The following is a 20364-nucleotide window of genomic DNA, read 5'->3' on the forward strand; positions in this document are numbered from 1 at the left end:
TCAGATTGTTATGCTAAACAGCCCTCATCTCAGTTCTTGACACAAGTTCTCACACATCTGACATATATTCCTCTTATTCTACATGAACTTATTCTGCAGTTGGTGGTGGAAAGATACTGATTATCCGTAATACTTTATGGTTGAATAATTGTAATGCTGCACCATGCAATAACATTCAAATGATATATTCAATTATATATACACTCTACAATCTGTCTTTTTAAAATATGTCAACTACCAATAACAATATCCAAATGACAGGAGGTGCAATATTTGCTAATGTGTGTCAAAAGAGCATTTCAAAATGAAGTACTGTGGTATTGCAGAATAATCCCAGCATGTAATGGTATCCTAGAGACGTCAGAAAACATTTAGTTTTACAGATCCACACACAGATCAAACTATTACGACTTGAATTTTTTAATTAAAAAATCTCAGATTTTGCAGCTCTCCTGACAAAGACACGGAAAGAATTTGTACCACTGTGATTGCATGCAGATTCTAACAAAGTACAGTAAATCTGACACAATGATCGTTAAAGAAAAATGAGTGTTATCCAGTTAGATATAGGCCAATACATACTCACACTCACACTCTACTCTGTTATATGCAGAAAAGGAACAAAGCCAGTACTTTCAATTGAATATGTAATTAGATGGGTAAAATGTGTGGCGCATGTGGCAAAGAGCAACTTAGGACAATTTTTTCCATGCAAAGACAAATCACTCCATGTCTTTCCTGGTTGAGGACCAGTCCATTGCTTCAGAACAGCTCCTAAACTCTTTCTATTTAAAACTCAGACTTTCTCACATCCAAACATGGTTGGTTGCAACAAAACTTTGCAACATTAAAATGTGCTATTATGAAAATTCCATCAAATTTTAACACCACCATTGTTTTTTTTTAATGGCCAGCCCTTACTCCTCACAAATGTAAGATTGGCCATGTTGGCCATGTTTATAAAAAGGAGATAATAGCTACACTTAGCCTACAAATTGTCATAAGATCTCAAAAGAGGTACATATGGCTGTTTGCCGAATTGGTGATAATGATGTGGGGAAAATTGGGCTCATAATTATAGGAACCTCTTAGAAATCCACAAGTCTACCACATCTTAATGGTACAAACAGTAACTGCGATAGGAAGAGGTGAATGAAGATTAAAAAAATTGAAGAACTATGCCTTCCCTTATTCACTTTGAACATCAAACTGTATGTGATAGACACGACACCAGGACAGACACACGAACATAACAAATGAGAAAATTAAAATTTAATGCATCTCCATAATTTTATAAAAACTGATCTTAAACAACCAGAGACCATATCAAACAGACAACAATGAAGAAATATAATATTTATATCAATTACAGACTAAATATCATTGGCTATGGTTATTATAGCTAGTGATATGGACAGGGGTGATTGATCTTTCAGCGAAGATGTGACAATCTCTACGCCAAAGGAGGTTGAAGTGAGGAATCTGTTCAGGCCCATCAACATCTTCCAAATCAAGACCAGTGAAAATCAGTGTTCAAATGAGGAAAATTAGAATGACTGTCTCACACCCGAAAGCCTCCACCACCCAAACTAGTTTCAGTTTGCATCTATTTTTGTCTAAACTCTAGACAAAGAGTTTGAAACAACCTTTCTGGTCTTTAGAAAAGATTTCTTCAACAGGGAATCACCATTTAATCATAAAGTCCCTTGTTTACAGTTCTGACCAATACTCTACAAAGTGTTGCATTTTCACAATCAGGTATTTAAGTGGTAATAGTGAATCAGCATCTCTCTGGGTAATTGGTGTGGCGCACCCTGCAGAGTAAATGAGTTTGGTGGAATGGATGGAATCAAGTCAAGGTGCAGTTATGTCCCTCTCCGTGCAGGAGGATATCAGAGAGAGTGTGGGGCAGAGCTCCATAATTAGAACAAAACTCTGAGCCTGGCTGGAGCATTTTCATCTGATCAGATCAAGCACTCCTCCAGTTTTGTTTAGATCAGAAGAGCATGTCAGGTATTTTATTACATTAACATTTACCTACCAGTTGGTAGAGTGACCTCCAGGATTTACATAGCAAATGGAAACTTTAGACTTAACTTTTACTCATATTTGGTACTTGTTGATCGGGTTAATTTAGTATCCTGCTACAGGGCCACTTTCAGGTGCAGGTACAGGTAACTATTGAATCAATCAAAAGAATAAAAATATCTGACTTTAGGATGTGCTCCATATTCATGCAGAAGATTGGTACATGAATAGAAAAATTGCTTTTCCAGTTCATTCACAGTTGGTCCATTTTGTTCCGCTTATCCTGTTAAGGGTCGCAGGGGGGCTGGAGCCTATCCCAGTGGCTTTCGCGCGAGAGGCGGGGTACAAATACTGAACAGGTCACCAGTCCATCGCAGGGCCAACATATATAGACAGACAACCATTCACACTCACATTCATACCTACAATCAATTTAGAGTATTCAATCAGCCTAGTCCTTATTTGCATGTCTTTGGACTGTGGGGGGAAGCTGGAATACCCGGGGAGAACCCACACAGGCAAAGGGGGAACATGCAAACTCCACACAGAAAGATCCTGTGCCCGAGCCAGGACTCAAATCAGGACCCTTCTTGCTGTGAGACAACAGTGCTAACCACTGCACCACCTTTATGACATTTTAATAATAGTAATAGGAGTAGTAGTAGTAGTAGTAGTAGTAGTACTAGTAATATATGGTTCAACAGAAAATTTTTAAAGGTTTCCCTGTAGGACTGATATTCATGTTATACTGAGATGTAAAACTTCCGTGTATTTATATATATATATATATGTATATGTATATGTATATATGTATGTATATGTATGTATATGTATGTGTGTGTATATATATACATATATACATATACACACATATACATATATATACATATACATACATATATACATACATATACATACATATATATATACATATATACATATATATACACATATATATATACATATATACATATATATACACATATATATATACATATATACACACATATATACACACATATATACACACATATATACACACATATATACACATATATATACACACACACATATATATATACACACATATATATACACACACATATATATACACACACACATATATACATACACACATATATACACACACACATATATACATACACATATATACATACACATATATACATACACATATATACATACACATATATATATACATACACATATATACATACACATATATACACACACATATACACACACATATATACACACACATATATACACACATATATACACACATATATATATACACACATATATATATACACACATATATATATATATACACATATATATACACATATATACACACATATATATATACACACATATATATATACATATACATATATATATACATATACATATACATATATACATATACATATACATATATACATATACATATACATATATACATATACATATATATACATATACATATACATATACATATATATACATATACATATACATATATATATATACATATACATATATATATACACATATATATATACATATATATATACATATATACATATATACATATACATATATATATACATATATATATATATACATATATATATACATATATATATATACATATATATATACATATATATATACATATATATATACATATATATATACATATATATATACATATATATATACATATATATATATATACACATACATACATACACACATATATAAATGAAAAAAATATATATATTTTTTTTTTTACAACAGATATCCTGTCAGTTGTTAAGAGAATAATATCCTACCTAATTGGTTAATAGGTTAAATGAACACAGACTCTCACTGATTACCTGACATCTCTTAATCCCTGACTAGCCTCTATTTAGAAGGTGTAGCCTTTATATGCTTTTAAAGTACCTTTGTCTCACGGTTTACCTTATGAGCGAAATGTAAATTCAGGGACAGAAATGTAAATTCAATGAACTTTTTGTGATTATTCTACAATTCGGCAATTTCATTTGGCAAACGCTTTTTCCAAAGCAACGTACAACACAAGCAAGAATTAAGACGAGAGCAAAAGCCTTAAGTACGACAAAGCCATACAAGTCCAGTGGCAGAAAATGTGCATTTTTTTCTTAACATAATTGAAACACATTTGACCACAATCAATAATTCAACATCAACAATATGCTTCAACATTTGACACATTCAGTATTCAACACTGTCAAATCTAGGTATTCAATAACAGCTGGATCTCAAACCTTCTGACTCATTTTACCCTCGGACAAAGAGGAGAAGGGTCAGATTTAGTGCTGAGGTGTTCCCTCGATTATGAGTCAGTGTACTGGATTCTTCCCCTTTTATATAAATTTATTCCTACAAAACACACAATCTGCAGGCCAGCACTGCAGCACTTGGAAAGTTCCCATCTCCTCCAAGGTGGTGTGATGTCATAAGATCTGGATCCATTCCAAAATCGAATCGATTGCATTTCAACCGCCCTTCTACAATCATGCCAAATTTCATTAAAATCCATCCACAACCTTTTGTGTTCTATTCCTAAGATACAAAAATGCAAGTGACCATGTAACCTCCTTGAGGGAGTTAATAAAAAGGGATACAGTGCCTTTGATACAATGCCTGAAGTCTGTCCCATCAATTACACTTATCTGCCTCAAGTCCTTGCTTAGACAGAGTTTGCATTCAGTGGTCTAAAATCTATGTTGATACCAGTACGTGTCCATTTGCAATGCGTTCTGATCACAAGACCACGCACATTTTTTTTATATGTGCTCTCACGGTGCTACTAGTGGAATTACAGGCTAACAAACGTAAAGAATGTACAACTTACCTTAAGCTACAAATTCACCACCATCTTCTGTCCGAAATCCCAAGTTTTTTCATATCCTTTCCTTTTTAAATGTCTTGGACTGCAAATTACTCTAGGTGTCTGCTGCAGACACATTCTGTTGTTAACTCTATATCACGACAACAAGGTCAGTTTGACCTACATTGGATCATCAATTCATACAGGAATGTCACTTGACTCAATCAGGCATTCAATGCAGCGGCCCAGGATCATACAAGAACTCACAAAGCAGACACATCAGGGCTCCTTTTTTTTTTTTTTTTTGAAAATCAAACATTTTTCACAATCAAATGTTTTTTCTTAGAATTTGGAGCCTGGTTAAGGATATTCATCGCCTATTACAAAATAGTTTTAATCATCTTAAGGTTGAACCTTTACACAAATGTATGACACATTTGGTGACATATAGTTTGATGTGTGCATAATGTTGAATATACAGCTTTACTTTTCCTACCATGAAAAAAAACTTATGGGCAGTGGTACCCTCTTAAGGACTACTGCAATGATAAAAAAGTGGCTTGTTCTCTCATTTCAGAGGAATCACAATCCCTCAATGGGCTATATGTTCATGAGGTGTGAAGTAGCAACATTTCCCATTACGTTTGGAAAACTTTCTCCACCCCTCTTTTGCTACTTCAGCTCAAGTGCAGCGGTCCCTTAGCTTGGCATGCAACGGCAGTGTGGGTCACCCTGCAGCCTGTTCAGCTGCCAGAGCCCTTTGTGTACAAAGATGTTAATTGGTCCTAATCCGCCACTAGAAGCTGTTTTGGTAGCCTGACCTCGCACCCTGAAGGACACCTTGGTGTGAAATACTAAAGAGCCCATTCAAGTGCCAGAGAAAAGAGGCACAGAGCATTCCAACACAATTCAATTCCCAGCTGAGGGGGGGGGGGGGGGGGGGGTGAAGCAGGGATAGAGATGGGGGCACGTCATCATTCTGACAATAAATGAGCGCTACAAAAGCAGAGGCTGCTGTGATGTGCAGCCTCACATTCACGTCTTAGCCTCTACTTCAAGGGATTCCCACAGCCCCGCTAGACATGGGACTACTAATTGCCTCAAACCTAAAACCAGGCCTCATCCGCCCTCCACTTCCAGATGCATGCACACACGATAAAATCACTCATGTAATCCTCTGACTAATTCTGCAGCCTTTGTTTCTACATTGTCAAGATCTTGTTCCCATTGACAGTTGAGGGGTAGCCATACAATAATATCACTTACCCAAAACAGACACATCAAACCACAGTATCCCAAACACTTACTTTGGGGGTTAGGATTACTGCCTCATTTCTATGCCTCCAGTGCACGAATAAAACACCCCTCATAACAAAATATGTCAAGTCTATCTACATAAATCTAGTTTATACCTAGTTGACTCTTTGGACTGGTGTATTATTAAGTGTCCTGAGTGATATTATGAGTGGATAGCCTCAAGTATGCGAGTTCACGTGTGGGTGTATAGATACATAGATAGATAGATAGATAGAAATAGAGATAGAGATAGAGATAGAGATAGATGCAAATGTACTTCTGGAGAAAATGCTATCATTGTTTTAATTCTTTTTTTAAATTATCATTCGTCTCTGCATAAAAGCACAAACAGGGATGGTCAACAACATTATAAAACTAAAATACATTGAAATCAAATTAAATTTAAAATTGATACATTATTACTCAACTGCATTTCTGTACACAGTCTTGTTCACTCTCCATCTACCAAGATAAACAAATTACAAGAATTAATGTTAGTATTTTTCCATGACAATAATAATTGTCTTTTTTTAACAAGCTACGTCTGTACAACCACAGCCTTTACTTTTGCATGCAGAGGGGAACAGTCATGTGACTGCTAGCTAGTCATGCCTGTTAGTACTTGGATTAATATGGTTGAAGCAGCACAGGTTAGTGAGGAGACGGCAGATGAATGCACTTTAAAAGACAGAGGAGTAGCACTCGATGGGTAAGTTTATAGGTCACAATGCAAAATTAATTTTATTTGGGTTGCTGCTGTTTGTTAACATTACCAGACATAGTCATGTGGTTGTGATTAAAGCCCTGTTCAGACTACACAACTATTTTTGTCAGTGACACGCCCTGCCGCTCACACCACCCGACGCTCAATCAGGCTGCTGTTCACACTACAAGATTTGTCAGCGGACGGGAATGTTCAGACTGTACGATTTCCCCCGTCAGTAGGCATGGCCGAATGACCAGCTAGCCAGGAAACTCTTGAACGCAGCGCACGCCCCTTTCATTGTAAACATGGATGCAGAGCAGAACGCAGTCCTCCAGGTCATTTGTGCGCTACCATGTAGTGAAAAAAACAAAAAAATGAGGAAGAGAGTGTGGGCATTACTTTTGGCGCGGCGGTCGTTAGTGCCTCACCCCGATTTGAAGGAGGGAAGTCGCCAATGCCTAAAATCGTGTAGTGTGAACTGGGCTTAATCTGACTAAGGTGAACATTTGTTAGATGGGACAGGTTATCTGCCAGGCTCAGACATTCAGTACCGCAAACGTAACTATGTTTAACATTAGGCTCCCTACCTCATCTGTTTCTTTGACGAAAGTTCAGTAAGCCCATCTTGACAGTGGTGTTCTTAACCGATAAATAAAGTGAGTGCCCTCTCCAGGAATGCGGCAGGCTCCACCAAAGCCAAACTCATTAAAAACATGACATTATTTTTTTTCTTTCTTTGTACTAAAGATACCAGTTGGTTTATATTCCAAAGTGTTCCAGTATAAAACAAGTACACACTGATTAGATAACTAGGCTATTTAGTTAATCTAATGAATATACAAAATTTGCACAAGTAAAATTCTAGTTAACTGGCGATTTTAGAATCATAGGAGTCATAGAAAGCAGCAAGAATAGACCTACATCTTGTCAATCAGGTCCTGCTCATGGTTCTGGCACCCTCAAAAAATAAAACAGGCTTTCCACCCTGTGGGTACACAAATATTTCATTTGCAGAGAAATCACAAAGTCATCACAGCACCAATTGTGAGAAATCAGGCTCAAACCAGTGGCATATTTTCAAATTGAATGGGGCCTCTTTGCTGGTGTGTCATACAGCGGAGGAATAATACTGTATAGATTGTGCTATGTAGACAAAAAAAATTGTTACAAAAGGTGGCAGAGAGCTTTGGTCACAATACAATGTTTCCCATATTTGATTTATTTGGGGTGGCCCACCATGGCATCAATACTGACCAACATGTCATTTTTAAAAAGGGGTAAAATCATAATTCATTGCAGTTACATGCAGTACATTTATGAAATCAGCCCCTCTCACTCGTACACACAAACACACTGAGAAAGGCAACAGGGCTACTCCCAATGAGAATCTTTCAATGAAAGTGACCCCTCTGCTGAATTGAATTTGACAGACTGTCCAAACAAAACCAGGTTAAGTAGGCTCTTCTCAATTACGTACTACTATCTATTCTTTGGCAGCCCGAGTAATCAATCTGCATATCAGACAGACAGCATAGTAAGCTAAACAATGTAATGTACAATGCATGCTAAAGTCACTCTATCACAGCAGCTCAGCTTTTGTTTATATGTTGCACCATCCTGTCATATAAGCTAGTGAAATATCAGGAAGGTATAAAAACACAGATTCAACACCAAAGCTTAACCTGTATTGGTCTCACTGCAAAAATGAACTTATATTACTTGGAACATTCAGAACTTTAATGACACAAATGCTATTATTATAGGTTAAGTAATGGAATGGGGAATTTTGTTTGAAAATACACACTTCCTTAAATGACCAACAGTTCTTAAAATGTCAGCAAACTCATGACAAGTGGTCAGCAAGACAAGTGTGTAGTTCACGTGAATTGGTTTCTGCTCAGGCATCACACAGATATTGAGTCAAATCATTTGCCTACATGTTAAAGTTCTTTCATGCAAAGAATGGCAAACACCCACGGGAGAGGCTTTTTTTCCTCCCTACTGACAAGCTAGCTGCTTAAGCCTAATTAGAATGCGGATTATAGAACTGTTACAAAAATAACATTGATTTTATAGAAATTACTTTCATAGTGACAGATGAGACATTTGTTTATCGTGACTACATTATTACCATTAATTAAATCTTCACAAAGACGTATAGTGCCTTGCTCCATGTCTTTTCATAGCACTAAATGACAGAATGCACTACTAAAACAAAGGCAAGCCATTTCGTGGGCTAATAGCTTTTGTAGCATTTGACATGAGAGAGACAAAGGCCTCTTGAAAGAAAAGACTTGGTCTGATGAGAAATCTCCTCTATTTGTTTATTTCCCTGCTCTGCCTCAGAATGGCTTTTCAATAGCCGTTTCTCTTTGAGCCCTGTCAAGTCAGTAAGGTAATAGAAAAAAAAATCAAAATGGTGATCTTATGTTGGATGACTGGCCATTTACTATCCTGAAAATCTTATCAATATCCTCCTTTCTACCTTGATATTAGAGTAGTGCAGCTTTACACTAACAAAGACAGTTATCAAATTGTCACATGTAGCTGTCAGATGATAATTAAGACAAATCAGATGTTAATACAAATGGTGCCAAGTCTACTAGGGAAGATTTTTACATATAATCTTTAAAATAAAAAAGGGACTTTTTCACCCACCTCTACCACTGTGGTCAAGGCAGCTGAGAGACAGGTGGATGTTCCAAGTTTTCTGAGGAGATTTTAAGCAAGCTCCTCAACACTGTCCAGCTGTTTACACCAGCATTTATATTTATATCGTATTTGCCACAAAGTACAATCTAAAATGTAATAACTATTCTTACTTAAATTAAATTTGGGTACTTAACTTAAATCCTCATAATCTGTTGATTAAACTCAATCAATATGAGTAAGGAACCCATTTAGCTTGAAAAAAGTATGCAACGAAATTCCTTTGAGTAAACTGGACGGAATTCAGGAGAGCACATGCGCAGTGCACCTGAGCAGGACACCGCTCTGCTGCAGATTGATTTTGGTGTTGGAGCATGCAGAATTTCTCATTACAAGGTGAGTTATTCATCTTTAATATCTCCTGTGACGTTAGTATTCACATGCTGTGGGGCAAACCGGTTTTTCATGTCAAAATCGAACTATTTACACACGCTAACGTTAGCCAAAAGTCGTCGAAGCTAAGTAGGCGGAGGTCACGTTGACAAAGAGGGTCACTTTAGCGTGTCACCCGGCCATATGGCAGCAGCATTCGCAGCGACGTCACACTAGAAAACAAGAGAAGACTTGAATCTTGGAGGTGTCCAGCACTGCGTCTGAATTGCCAAGTAGGTCGGATCGTAGGTCGCAGAGTAGGCTGTCCGAAACCACAACTGGCACAAGTAGCGACCTACTTCACAACCTAAATTCCAGCCTAAACACGTCCACATCATAGGTTGGTTCAGGTGCATCCTACGGAGCAACCTATGATCCACAATGCACTGCGGATTCTTATTCGTCCCCTAAAAACATGTGGACCCGCAAGCCAAGTTTGCGCCACCAACAGTCTCCCATTCTTATGCAACACGAACATTTATAGTCATTGTTGATGACTAAAGGCGTGTTCACACCAAACACGACACGTGTGAAAACACCTTTACAGGTGCGTTGATGTGCTTAATAATAGAGAATGAATGAGGGGTGCGCTCAGAGTGGAATGCAGTACGACAGTCAGGCCAGCAGGTGGGGCTTTCGCTGGTGCTGTCTACCTACCGTAATCACAGTATCTGTGCTCTGCCAGCAGAGGTCATGCTTCACCACCAATCTTCTAGGGTGTCCGAATAGTGCCGCCGTGTTTAGGTTGTAGAAGTAGGCTGTAGCGGTAGGTCGTAGCAGTAGGACGTAGGTTGCCACTTGGCAATTCGGACGCAGCCCAGGAGTGTCCGTATGTGCGCACTTTCGGATGTTCAGAATACTTTGATGAAGCGTGCGGTGACATTGAGGAGCAAGGTGCGCATGAGTCACGCGTGCACACAGTCAGTCTCTCATTCACGCACACGGTCAGTCACTCAATCACTCATGCACTCAGTCAGTCTACTGCACATGTTGGACAATTCTTTCACTCTTTTTTGGAAACATATTATTATTGGAGAAAAATTTATTATTTTCACTATTTTCTCCACTGGTAGTCCACTGATGTCATTGTCATGAGGACTGCTATGTTGCAATGTCTCTGAATTTTCCTCGGAGATGGAGGTGACTTCTACATTGTCTGTTTTGTAAGTATTATAAAACATCATGCTTGTACTTAATGATAGAGGTTATGCGTATGGAAACCAAGATTTCTGTCTAATTTTTGTTTTTACTCTTCTCAATATCCACAGGATTGCGATGCAATGGCAGACAACACCTAGATTCCTGTGGGGGTATAGACCGTTATACCCAAAGTCAATCAGCGTCCAGGTCCAGATGTCTCCACCTTCAACCATCCAGCATTGCTATCACTCTCAAAGGTACAATTGTCATGGATAACACTGAAAGCCACGATCAAGCACTTTGCCTTGTATAGGGGCTGATCTATGCACTGCATCTTGACTATATAAAAACATGTCTGAATTCATTCAAAGGGTGATGTCTCATTCTGAGTGTAGGTAACCTAAAGACCAAACTTCAGAGCTTGAAAAATGCACTTTTGCAGTAGAGGCTAAAAGCTGCATGTACCTACAGTTTCGCATAATGTCACTTTTCCTGGCGCTGGCACTATTTCTATGTGTGAAGCGTTTTTATCTCTTTCTCAAACAGCCAAATTTAGTTGGGTAAGTTTACAAACAAAAGCCTCAGTTACCATTTGTAGAAAAGGGGAATTATGAAAACATGTTGTTTACAATTTTAATTATTGGGACATTTTTGACAGTTGAACAAATGTGCAAACACATACACACCACCATAGGCCCCCAATTTCACTCATTCACACACTTACTCACAGACAGTTGCACATACACACCACAGTAGGCCCTCATTTCACTCACACACACACTACAGTAGGCCCTCATTTCACTCACACACACACACACACCTCCGTAGGCCCTCATTTTCACTCAGTAACACACACTCATTCACTCATACCCTTTTAGGCAGGCATTAGGGTGCATTCAAGCTTCCAGAAGACCCAGGTCTGAACTCCCGCTGTGAGGGCTGTGTTTTACTCTCTCTCATACATCATCGCGCTGACAACATCATCATTTCACATAAACGTGCGCCGGAACACTGAGAGATAAACAAACGACAACTTGGATGCTGCCGAGTCAAACGTTAGCGTTGTTGTTACAGATTGGAAAATGTCTGAGCGCTAATGCAGCGAAGGAGGATGGTGTTTTTGGAGAGTCTGGAAGGGAGCCAAAGAAGCTACAGGCGAAGCCTGACAGGCGTGCAACAGGAAGGTCATGTGAAACCTGAGACGACGCGAATTGCCTTTTTCACACTGCAGCCCAGCCGAGCCCAGCCGCTAAACACCCAGGTCGCTTGCCGAGTATGGCTGCAACTAACAATTTATTGAATTATCAATTGATCTGCAATTATTTTATCGATTAATCTGAATATCTCACTTTTTTGCAATTACCTTTACAATTTAACATGAAGTTGTTTTAGGTATGTTCTACCTAACAATAAAGACAATAAAAAATAAAAGATAAAAAATAAAACATTTATTTTTCATTTGAAAAAATACATTCTTGTCATTCCATGTTCTTGATTCCATAATCTGGCACAGCAGGTATAGATATACATATGACGTAGATGTCTCAGCTTTAAGGTGCAGGGCTGCATGCTACAGCCTGGTTTCTATGATGCTCAAAGCTCGGATCTGATCAAGACCCGACTAATGTATCCGGTAATTACACGTACATGTACACGCACGTCGTGTTTCCGCCCAAGACTGGATCAGCAACCTGCTGAGTGAATTGATCACGTCTTTGCGTTCAAGTTTCAAAAGCACAAACAGAGCAATAAACCGACTGATGGGATCCGGGTCCTGACCAGGACTGAACCAGAAGTCCTCTTTGCAAAGTTTACAAGTAATTGTTTTATTTTCTTTAGTGAGAGTGAAAGACTCCCAGCCTTTAGCTCTTTTCAGTCTACCGCCACATGCTGCTGCAGTGGACGCCGCCATTGTTGTTGTGGTCTGCGGTTGCTAGTGCGTGCAACTCTTACTCATCTCCCCCTTATATATTTGCGGCACTACATGTCGAAAAACACTCACGTTTCTTTGCCGATGAATTATTGATAATCAAATTCGTTTGGTGACAAATTTATCAACTTTTAAATCAATTTATCAATTCGATGTTGCAGCCTTATTGGCGAGTCGGTCGACGCGGGTCGCAATGCCGAGATCTACCCTTTCAGGGTGCCCGAAAACCAACGTTGACCCGTACATTTGGTGTAGTGTGAAAGGGGCTTCATTGTATTCTCACAGTGTTGTAATAACATTTTGTTCACAGTTTCAGTTTGACATTCTTTATATCTGTGCCATAAACCTCGCCCAAGTTGTGAAACCTGTACCTTCCTCATTTTTTTATTTCAAGATGTGCACACCGCTGTTTGACAGACTGTAACTTTGTGATACTCAACCCTGTGGTAAAAAATGTCCCGTTGTGTACTGTTGTACCATGGTACCATGGCTTTTTGTAAATATATTTGATTTGCTACAAATAAAGAATTGGTCCTTGTGTAATATTTTTGTTGTGCTTACTTTATTGATTTAAGGCAATCAGTTTCCTAGATTCTAATAAATTAACAGTACTGTTCATGTACAGTAAGTCAGAATAACTTTGTGTAGCTGAGTTATTACTTGACATTTCTAAGTTAAACTTCCGTTAAATTAACTTAATGTAATTAAGTACATAGAACAAGGTTCCATGTACGCAGAACAAGTGAATAAAAAGTAAATGTAACTTAAGACTATTAATCATATTTACTTAACATTTTTAAGGCAATCAGTTTCCATTTTTTTTTTTTTTTAAGTAAGGCCAACTTGTTAGATTTTAGAGTGTACAATCATATGTACTAAGAAAAAGTTGCATTATTGTTCATTACTATGAATGGATTTTTAAAATACAAGTAAACAGTGACAAATTACATGAGTGATTTCGTAACTTAATAATATCACTAAGAGTAATAACATCATGGCGTCATAAAGTGCAGCAAAAACAAAACATTTCTGAACAAGGACACAAACTCTATGCTGTCTCAGTTTAGGGAGTTTTCAAGATTTCCTTTTAAATGGGCTTAGAATTAAAGTTTGCATTTGACAAGGATGGTGTTACATCTGTTTTTTTGGTACATAATGAAAAAGGTGAATCAGAAGAAAGTCCAACTGGCACCAGCTATAAGGGGCCATATTGTCATAAAGTGCTTTGAAGACGGACATACTTCACTACATAAAATCAATTCTTCCCTCAGGATGGGTACCCAATATGGTACCAGTAGCTACATGTCCAGCCTACTGAACCAAAGCACAACCCAGTTTTAGTACCACTTAATAAAAGTACGACCCAAAGTTGCTGAAGCTTCTCTTAATCGCTATCCATTACTTCTCTCTAGCATACCAAAACAGCTGCAAAAGCATCATCACATGTACCGCAATACCAATAAATATCATTAACACTACACTCTGATGGCGTCACAAAATAGTCAGCTTTTTGTTAGCTTACTACTCTGCTAGCTTAGCTAGTAGTTATGGTCTAACGCACAGCAAAATGCCTAAAGGAGAGCTGTCAGCAAGGCTTAATGTCTCCAAGAAGGTGGAGTCCAACACTACAATGTGAAGTAAAATTTTAAAACAGTCACATGAAAAAGTGGGAACAACTCAAACTTGGAAAAGCTTCTGACCAAACTAAGAATAAAGCTAAAGCAAAAGCATCTATCATCTTGCAGCCCTTACTGACCCAGTGCAAGCACATTATTCAGCATAATAATCGTAACCCTAGCACCAACAAGAGGGGCACAATGATGTTGAAGATGACAGCAGTGTAGAAGTGTTTCTCTTCTAAACATTACCTCACTAAAATCAAATAAAAAGATGCTTTGCATGAGAGTTTTTGCATCACAGTTTGGATACTGACACTTGAAACCCCATTGTTTTACAGGTGTAAAATGGAGCAGATTTAATTTTCCATTATTGTCAAGTTTCATCATTCTTGTAGGAGACAACCTACCATGTCAGTCACATTATACAGAGCCTCCACGAGATTAAAAAAAAAAACAACATAAATGGCAGCGATGGATAACACATCTACAACTGCAGATGTTAGGATGTATATTGGATTCAGGAACAAGCCTAGATTCGATGAAACACAATAAGTCATGTTGTCTAAGTTTTGTGAAAAGGTTTTAAAAAAAAAAAACATAATTCAGTAAACCTTGACAGTCCAATGCCCACAGATATCTGCTTGCTGCGAACAAACGCAACGGAACCAGTCCATCTTCAAGGAACAATCAAGCTCAATACAAACCTCACCTTTAAAGATTTGCACCCTCACAATGATGTGGATGGTGTGGGCTTTAAATGATGGTACATAAACTTGAAACATGCTTGGCAATTCACACAAAAAAACATGACAGAAGTCATATTCAAAGAGGCGGAAGTGTCTCTGTTGTTAAACCCTAAAATGTGGCAAAGAAAGTGGCCCTTACTTGCAACACCCGGACATTCAGAGCAAGTGACCCATGCAACCATCAGCTGTCACTACATTGAAGATAAGTGGGAGTTGATGTCAAATGTTGAGAAGACCAAACATATGCTGGCAAATTATACTGAAAACAATTTAGCAGGCGAGCCAATTTACAACGACCAAGTCTAAGTTCTATTTTTGTTATTATCATAATTATCATTATTACCATCATCTTGGTATTACATGAGCTTGTGATATGAAAGGGACAAACACCATGCACAGAAGATTTAAGTATTCAACAAGAAAAAGCACTGTATACAAGTCTGAAGTTTGCCGGCAGTTACTTGAGATTATCATTGGTGCCATTAGAATGTGCTGCTGCTGTTTGGTAATGTGTTTGATGAGGAAAAAAGGTGAGCCATTCTGCTACAACAAAATTAGAGAATTTCAGAAGTAGGATTGTTAGATGTTTTTAGGACAGGGTTTTATCACATGTAGCATTCTCTTTGCTTGGCTCTCAGATGGCCTGAGCTCCATTAAGTCATTTCCTTCCAGTTTGCTAAAAGGCTTTTAGTCCACGCTTGCCTCTTTGACACTTGCAAAAAAGGAAAAACGACCACCTTCAACTCACAGGGCCATAAGCATAATCAAAGTCCTGATACAAGCACAACATCAGGCTAACAAAGCAAAGTACCAACACCACCAACATCTATGGACAAGCCCTGTTTTCATTCAAATAATGTAATCAGCATGGCCAAAAAAACAAACAATACAGATACCACATGAATACAACTCTTTAAACCAATCACAAGCACCACTAAATGAGTGTAAGCTGGATAAATCACACCTTTGTTTTGATAACAAAGAACATCAAGGAATGTTTGTCTTTTATAGAGCTGCAAAGAATGACACTCATCAGGACCCCTGTAATTAATGACTCAAATATAAAACAGAGGTGAGGAGCTTTAGGGTGATAATATTGATCAGATTTAAAGCCATACTAGTCCATGTAGCCATTTCTTGCTGAAAAAGTATTGTGAACTCTATACATGTTCAACAGAAAAAAATAAATATGTTGCTTCAAGTACACAATACAAAGAATAAAACATTTTCTGGCTGCTGCGGCGTCCTTTGAAACTCATCATCTAAAGCATGTTAAAAACAAAATCGTTTCTTTGTTGTGTTTATAGTACTAAATTAAAATACACTAGCTTTCAGAGGAGTTCTACCAAAATGGAGTAATGGTGGTTCCTCACACTTTCTTATTTTAATTACCATAATGATGTACCATGTCAGGCATAATAAACAAATCTACGCACCCATGGTTGACTCAGGCATGTGATTAAAACTTAGCATAAAACAAACTGTAAATAATAATAATAATAATAAAAACACTGAATTTATAAAGGTTGTAAAATTGCAACTGTATTTTTTCCACAATTAGTAACACAACACTATATAGTCACTGAGTGATCTGTAATGGCAACCACAGTTGTGTGATTGGTCAGCAGTGGGATTTTGGACTTAATCATTATTTGCTGCTCCTTCAAAACAAATCAGTACTAAGTCCTACTGCCAGTGACATATCTGTGATGTTCTGTGCCAGTGAACTACTTTTCGGCTGTTCAACCCAACTACAAATTTCCAAATTACCTCATTTTAGATTAAAATAGTTCACAAAAGAATGTTTCTTGAAGACATTTAATGCTTAAAATAGATAATGCAGGAAAAGACTCCTAATTAATTTTAGATAACCACAGCCTCGTTATGGACTGTTTGCAGGCTCTCCATACAGATTTACAGAATCTGTTCCTAGTTTGTTTTCCATATCTAGGATAAGAGCCAATAATGTTCTTCTGTCAACAGACATGTAACAACACTTGCTCTCAGGCACTCACTGGCAAAGCAAACCTCTAGTCCTGCCCCGCAAATGAACTTTAGTTTCAATAGCTGACAACTTTTGTGTCCACGGCAGGCTAGCGGTGGCTGCTTGCTAGTGCTCTGTCTTCAAGGAGAAGTGTAACATTTCACTAGAAAAAAAAGTTGTCATAATGATTTCAAAGGAAATGCTCATGTGCTTCATTTCAGCAATTAATGTGTTAGAGGAATAACCGTTTGACTCAATAGCACAATGAGCACCTTCTTTGATTTGCCTTATATTTACAATGACTGATTCATTTCTCAATAGTCATTATGACAAACTCGACAGTGTTCTTTACTGAGGTTGTGAGTGTGTTTGTTCTTTCATTACAAAAATTAAGCCCAGAAATATGTTCTTAAATTTAATTCTGTTTGAGCTGCTCAAGTATTGACAACTATTTTCTTCTTCACAAATCGTGTTAAATCAAAACAACCCAAAGAATGTCGAAATTTTTTTTTTAACCTGGCCACATTTACAAACACTGACCAAGGGTCCAGCCTTTTACTAGGTTGACATAGTCTAGCTTCTCTCTTTTCAATGGATTTATGTCATTAATAGACAGAGATGTTTATTTCAGGTTCTAGTTACAATCTACTATTCCATAGAGGTGCAGGACTTTATGTTTCAGTGGGGGGAAAAAAGAGACATAGGGCATACAAATTGCAACAAGTGCAAAAAATGCCAAGAGCCTGCCTGGGGGTCAAATAAGTAATTTTATATTAAATTGTGAACATAAGCAAATAGTACTGCACTAAATGTACTTATTACAAATAGCCAACAGTGCTGGTCAGTTTATGAATGTAATTTCTTTCATGTTCAACATGTTCAAATCAGTAGGAGAAAATGGCTGGTTTTCAAATCTTTACATCCCAATATCTCCAGCTGTAAGCAATGCCCACTCTTTTCTCTTCTCATTAGATCACACAGTAGATTCTATAGTCTCACCAGAACGACACCGAAGGCTTGCACCACTCATGTGATCAGAGTCACATGAGACATCATCCGCCTGTCACCTTCCGTTTCCAACATGCTATAGCTAACCTTAGTACAGCCTTCATTCATGCGACGTATTTTACTGCGCCACGCAGTAATGACACAGCAGCAAGAAAACAGTAAAGGCAATAGTGCATTTGTCCAATTATGACCCAAAACATTACAAAGCAACCCTTATTCAAAAGTCATTCATTCATCTGAGACAGCTAACTAGCTTATCCGCTAACCTGGTGATGACATTTATCTCTGTTTGTAAAACCAAGCATGTGAGATGTCAATAGTGGCATGTGTAAAAATACGTTGTAGAATAATAACTCATACGACTACAGCCATTCTGCTTTTCCTTCGTCGAAAATATATTCGGCGACGACCCTTGGCTGCACTCGCCAATGTTGGCATCAACTAGCATACTAAAGTCTGCAGTGTACCTAATGTTTATAATCATAGCAAGACTGTGACGGCATTTATGCTGCAACGTTAAAATATGACCCAACACACATAACTACACTTTACAAAAACAGATTGTCAATAATCGTGATTTGCATTTTGTAGTTTTACGAGCTGACTTGCCAACGCCGATATGAGCATGAACCTGATTTAAATGTTGTTCCATTAACAAATCATCACACGCCATGCATTTGATAATCACGTTAGCATGCAACCCTTCCAGTGGTTTAACAAAAGCATCTTATAAGATGATACTGGTGGAAAATTTAGGTTTTGCCGTAAGTTCGACTTCCTTGATCAAATCTATCTTGTTTCGAATCAATGACGTTGCAGAAATTGATGTTGTCTTAAATTCGTACAAGGAAATGACCAGACTGGTGTATTCCATATTGTATATTTCTTTCCATTAAATTGACATCGACTTGAGTATTAAGGACCTGTATTTAATATTGTGCCGCTGGACGCCGTATACCAACCCCGTTAGCCACTAGCAATGGCTACAGCTAAGTCACATACAGCAGCCTGCCACGGTAAAGTTTACATACTTAGCCTGGGCTGAGAGATGTAGTTTCTGGTTACAGCTTGGGTGTGTGTCCTCGCAGCTGCTGCCAAGCCGTTGTCCATCCCCCTGGTTGCCACCATTGTTGCCATCGTGAGATAAATGAAAGAAAGTCTGAGAAAGCTATCGTCGGTCAGCGAGCTTTGCTAACTGAAGCTGAGTTAGATAAATGTCACCACAGCGCAAGTCACATGACTCTGATAAACCGGATGTTCGAGGAGCAAAGACTTGATCCGGGCGCGCATCTTGCGCTTACCCGATAAAGCGGCATCATTGTATGAGTGCTTTGCATTCATTTTTATCCGTAAACACAAATCATGAATGCACTGTTAAATGATGGTGTATCTCAAAGCACACCTGAAAAAAGCTCTTGGTAAAAGACAGCTAACTGACAGGTAAAAATGATCCGATAACATTGGATACTGACCTCTCAGTTTTGTTGATGTGAATGCGGGTAAACAACTTGGAGAGAGGAAAGAAAATTTTCTGATGGTCATCTCATTCTAAATTAAACATGTGTCTCAATTTAAAATCTGAAAATTAAAGTATCTCAGAAACCAGTTATGTTCAAGACTTACACAATTGGTTATTTGAAGCTAGAGCACATATTTCAATAATACAGAAAGCATTCTTGCTGCATCCAGAATTGTGCTATAGGTTACATGCATGTCTTCAAATGACAAGGAGGCCAATGAAATGCAACTGAACAGTGTAACATATAGAGTCTTGACCCTGTATTGTGAATGACTGTAGAGAGCCTTAGAGTGTTTTGAAGCCTTTACAAAAGTCTTGACTGTTTTGACCAATTTTTGTTTTTATAATAAAACTGTTAACATGCTGTATCCAAACAAAACTGTAGCACAACAGATGAGCAAAGAAATTAAAGTAATGAGTAATGAA

At 37.9% G+C, this 20364-nt stretch overlaps 1 protein-coding gene across 1 annotated transcript in view; it reads right to left on the bottom strand.

Annotated features, from left to right (window-relative positions):
• Positions 1-19663, bottom strand: part of atp6v1ba (ATPase, H+ transporting, lysosomal, V1 subunit B, member a) — a 49602-nt gene extending 29939 nt beyond the window's left edge. Inside the window, exon 1 of the mRNA XM_086180282.1 lies at positions 19451-19663. Coding sequence (XP_086036408.1) covers positions 19451-19556 — 106 coding nt within the window. The 5' untranslated portion in view covers positions 19557-19663. The remainder of the gene's footprint in view (positions 1-19450) is intronic.
• Positions 19664-20364: the final 701 nt, after the last annotated feature.

The sequence above is a fragment of the Aulostomus chinensis genome, chromosome 16 (assembly GCF_037954235.1).
Source record: "Aulostomus chinensis isolate RoL2024-O1b breed Wild chromosome 16, RoL_Achi_v1.0, whole genome shotgun sequence".
Classification (NCBI taxonomy): domain Eukaryota; kingdom Metazoa; phylum Chordata; class Actinopteri; order Syngnathiformes; family Aulostomidae; genus Aulostomus; species Aulostomus chinensis.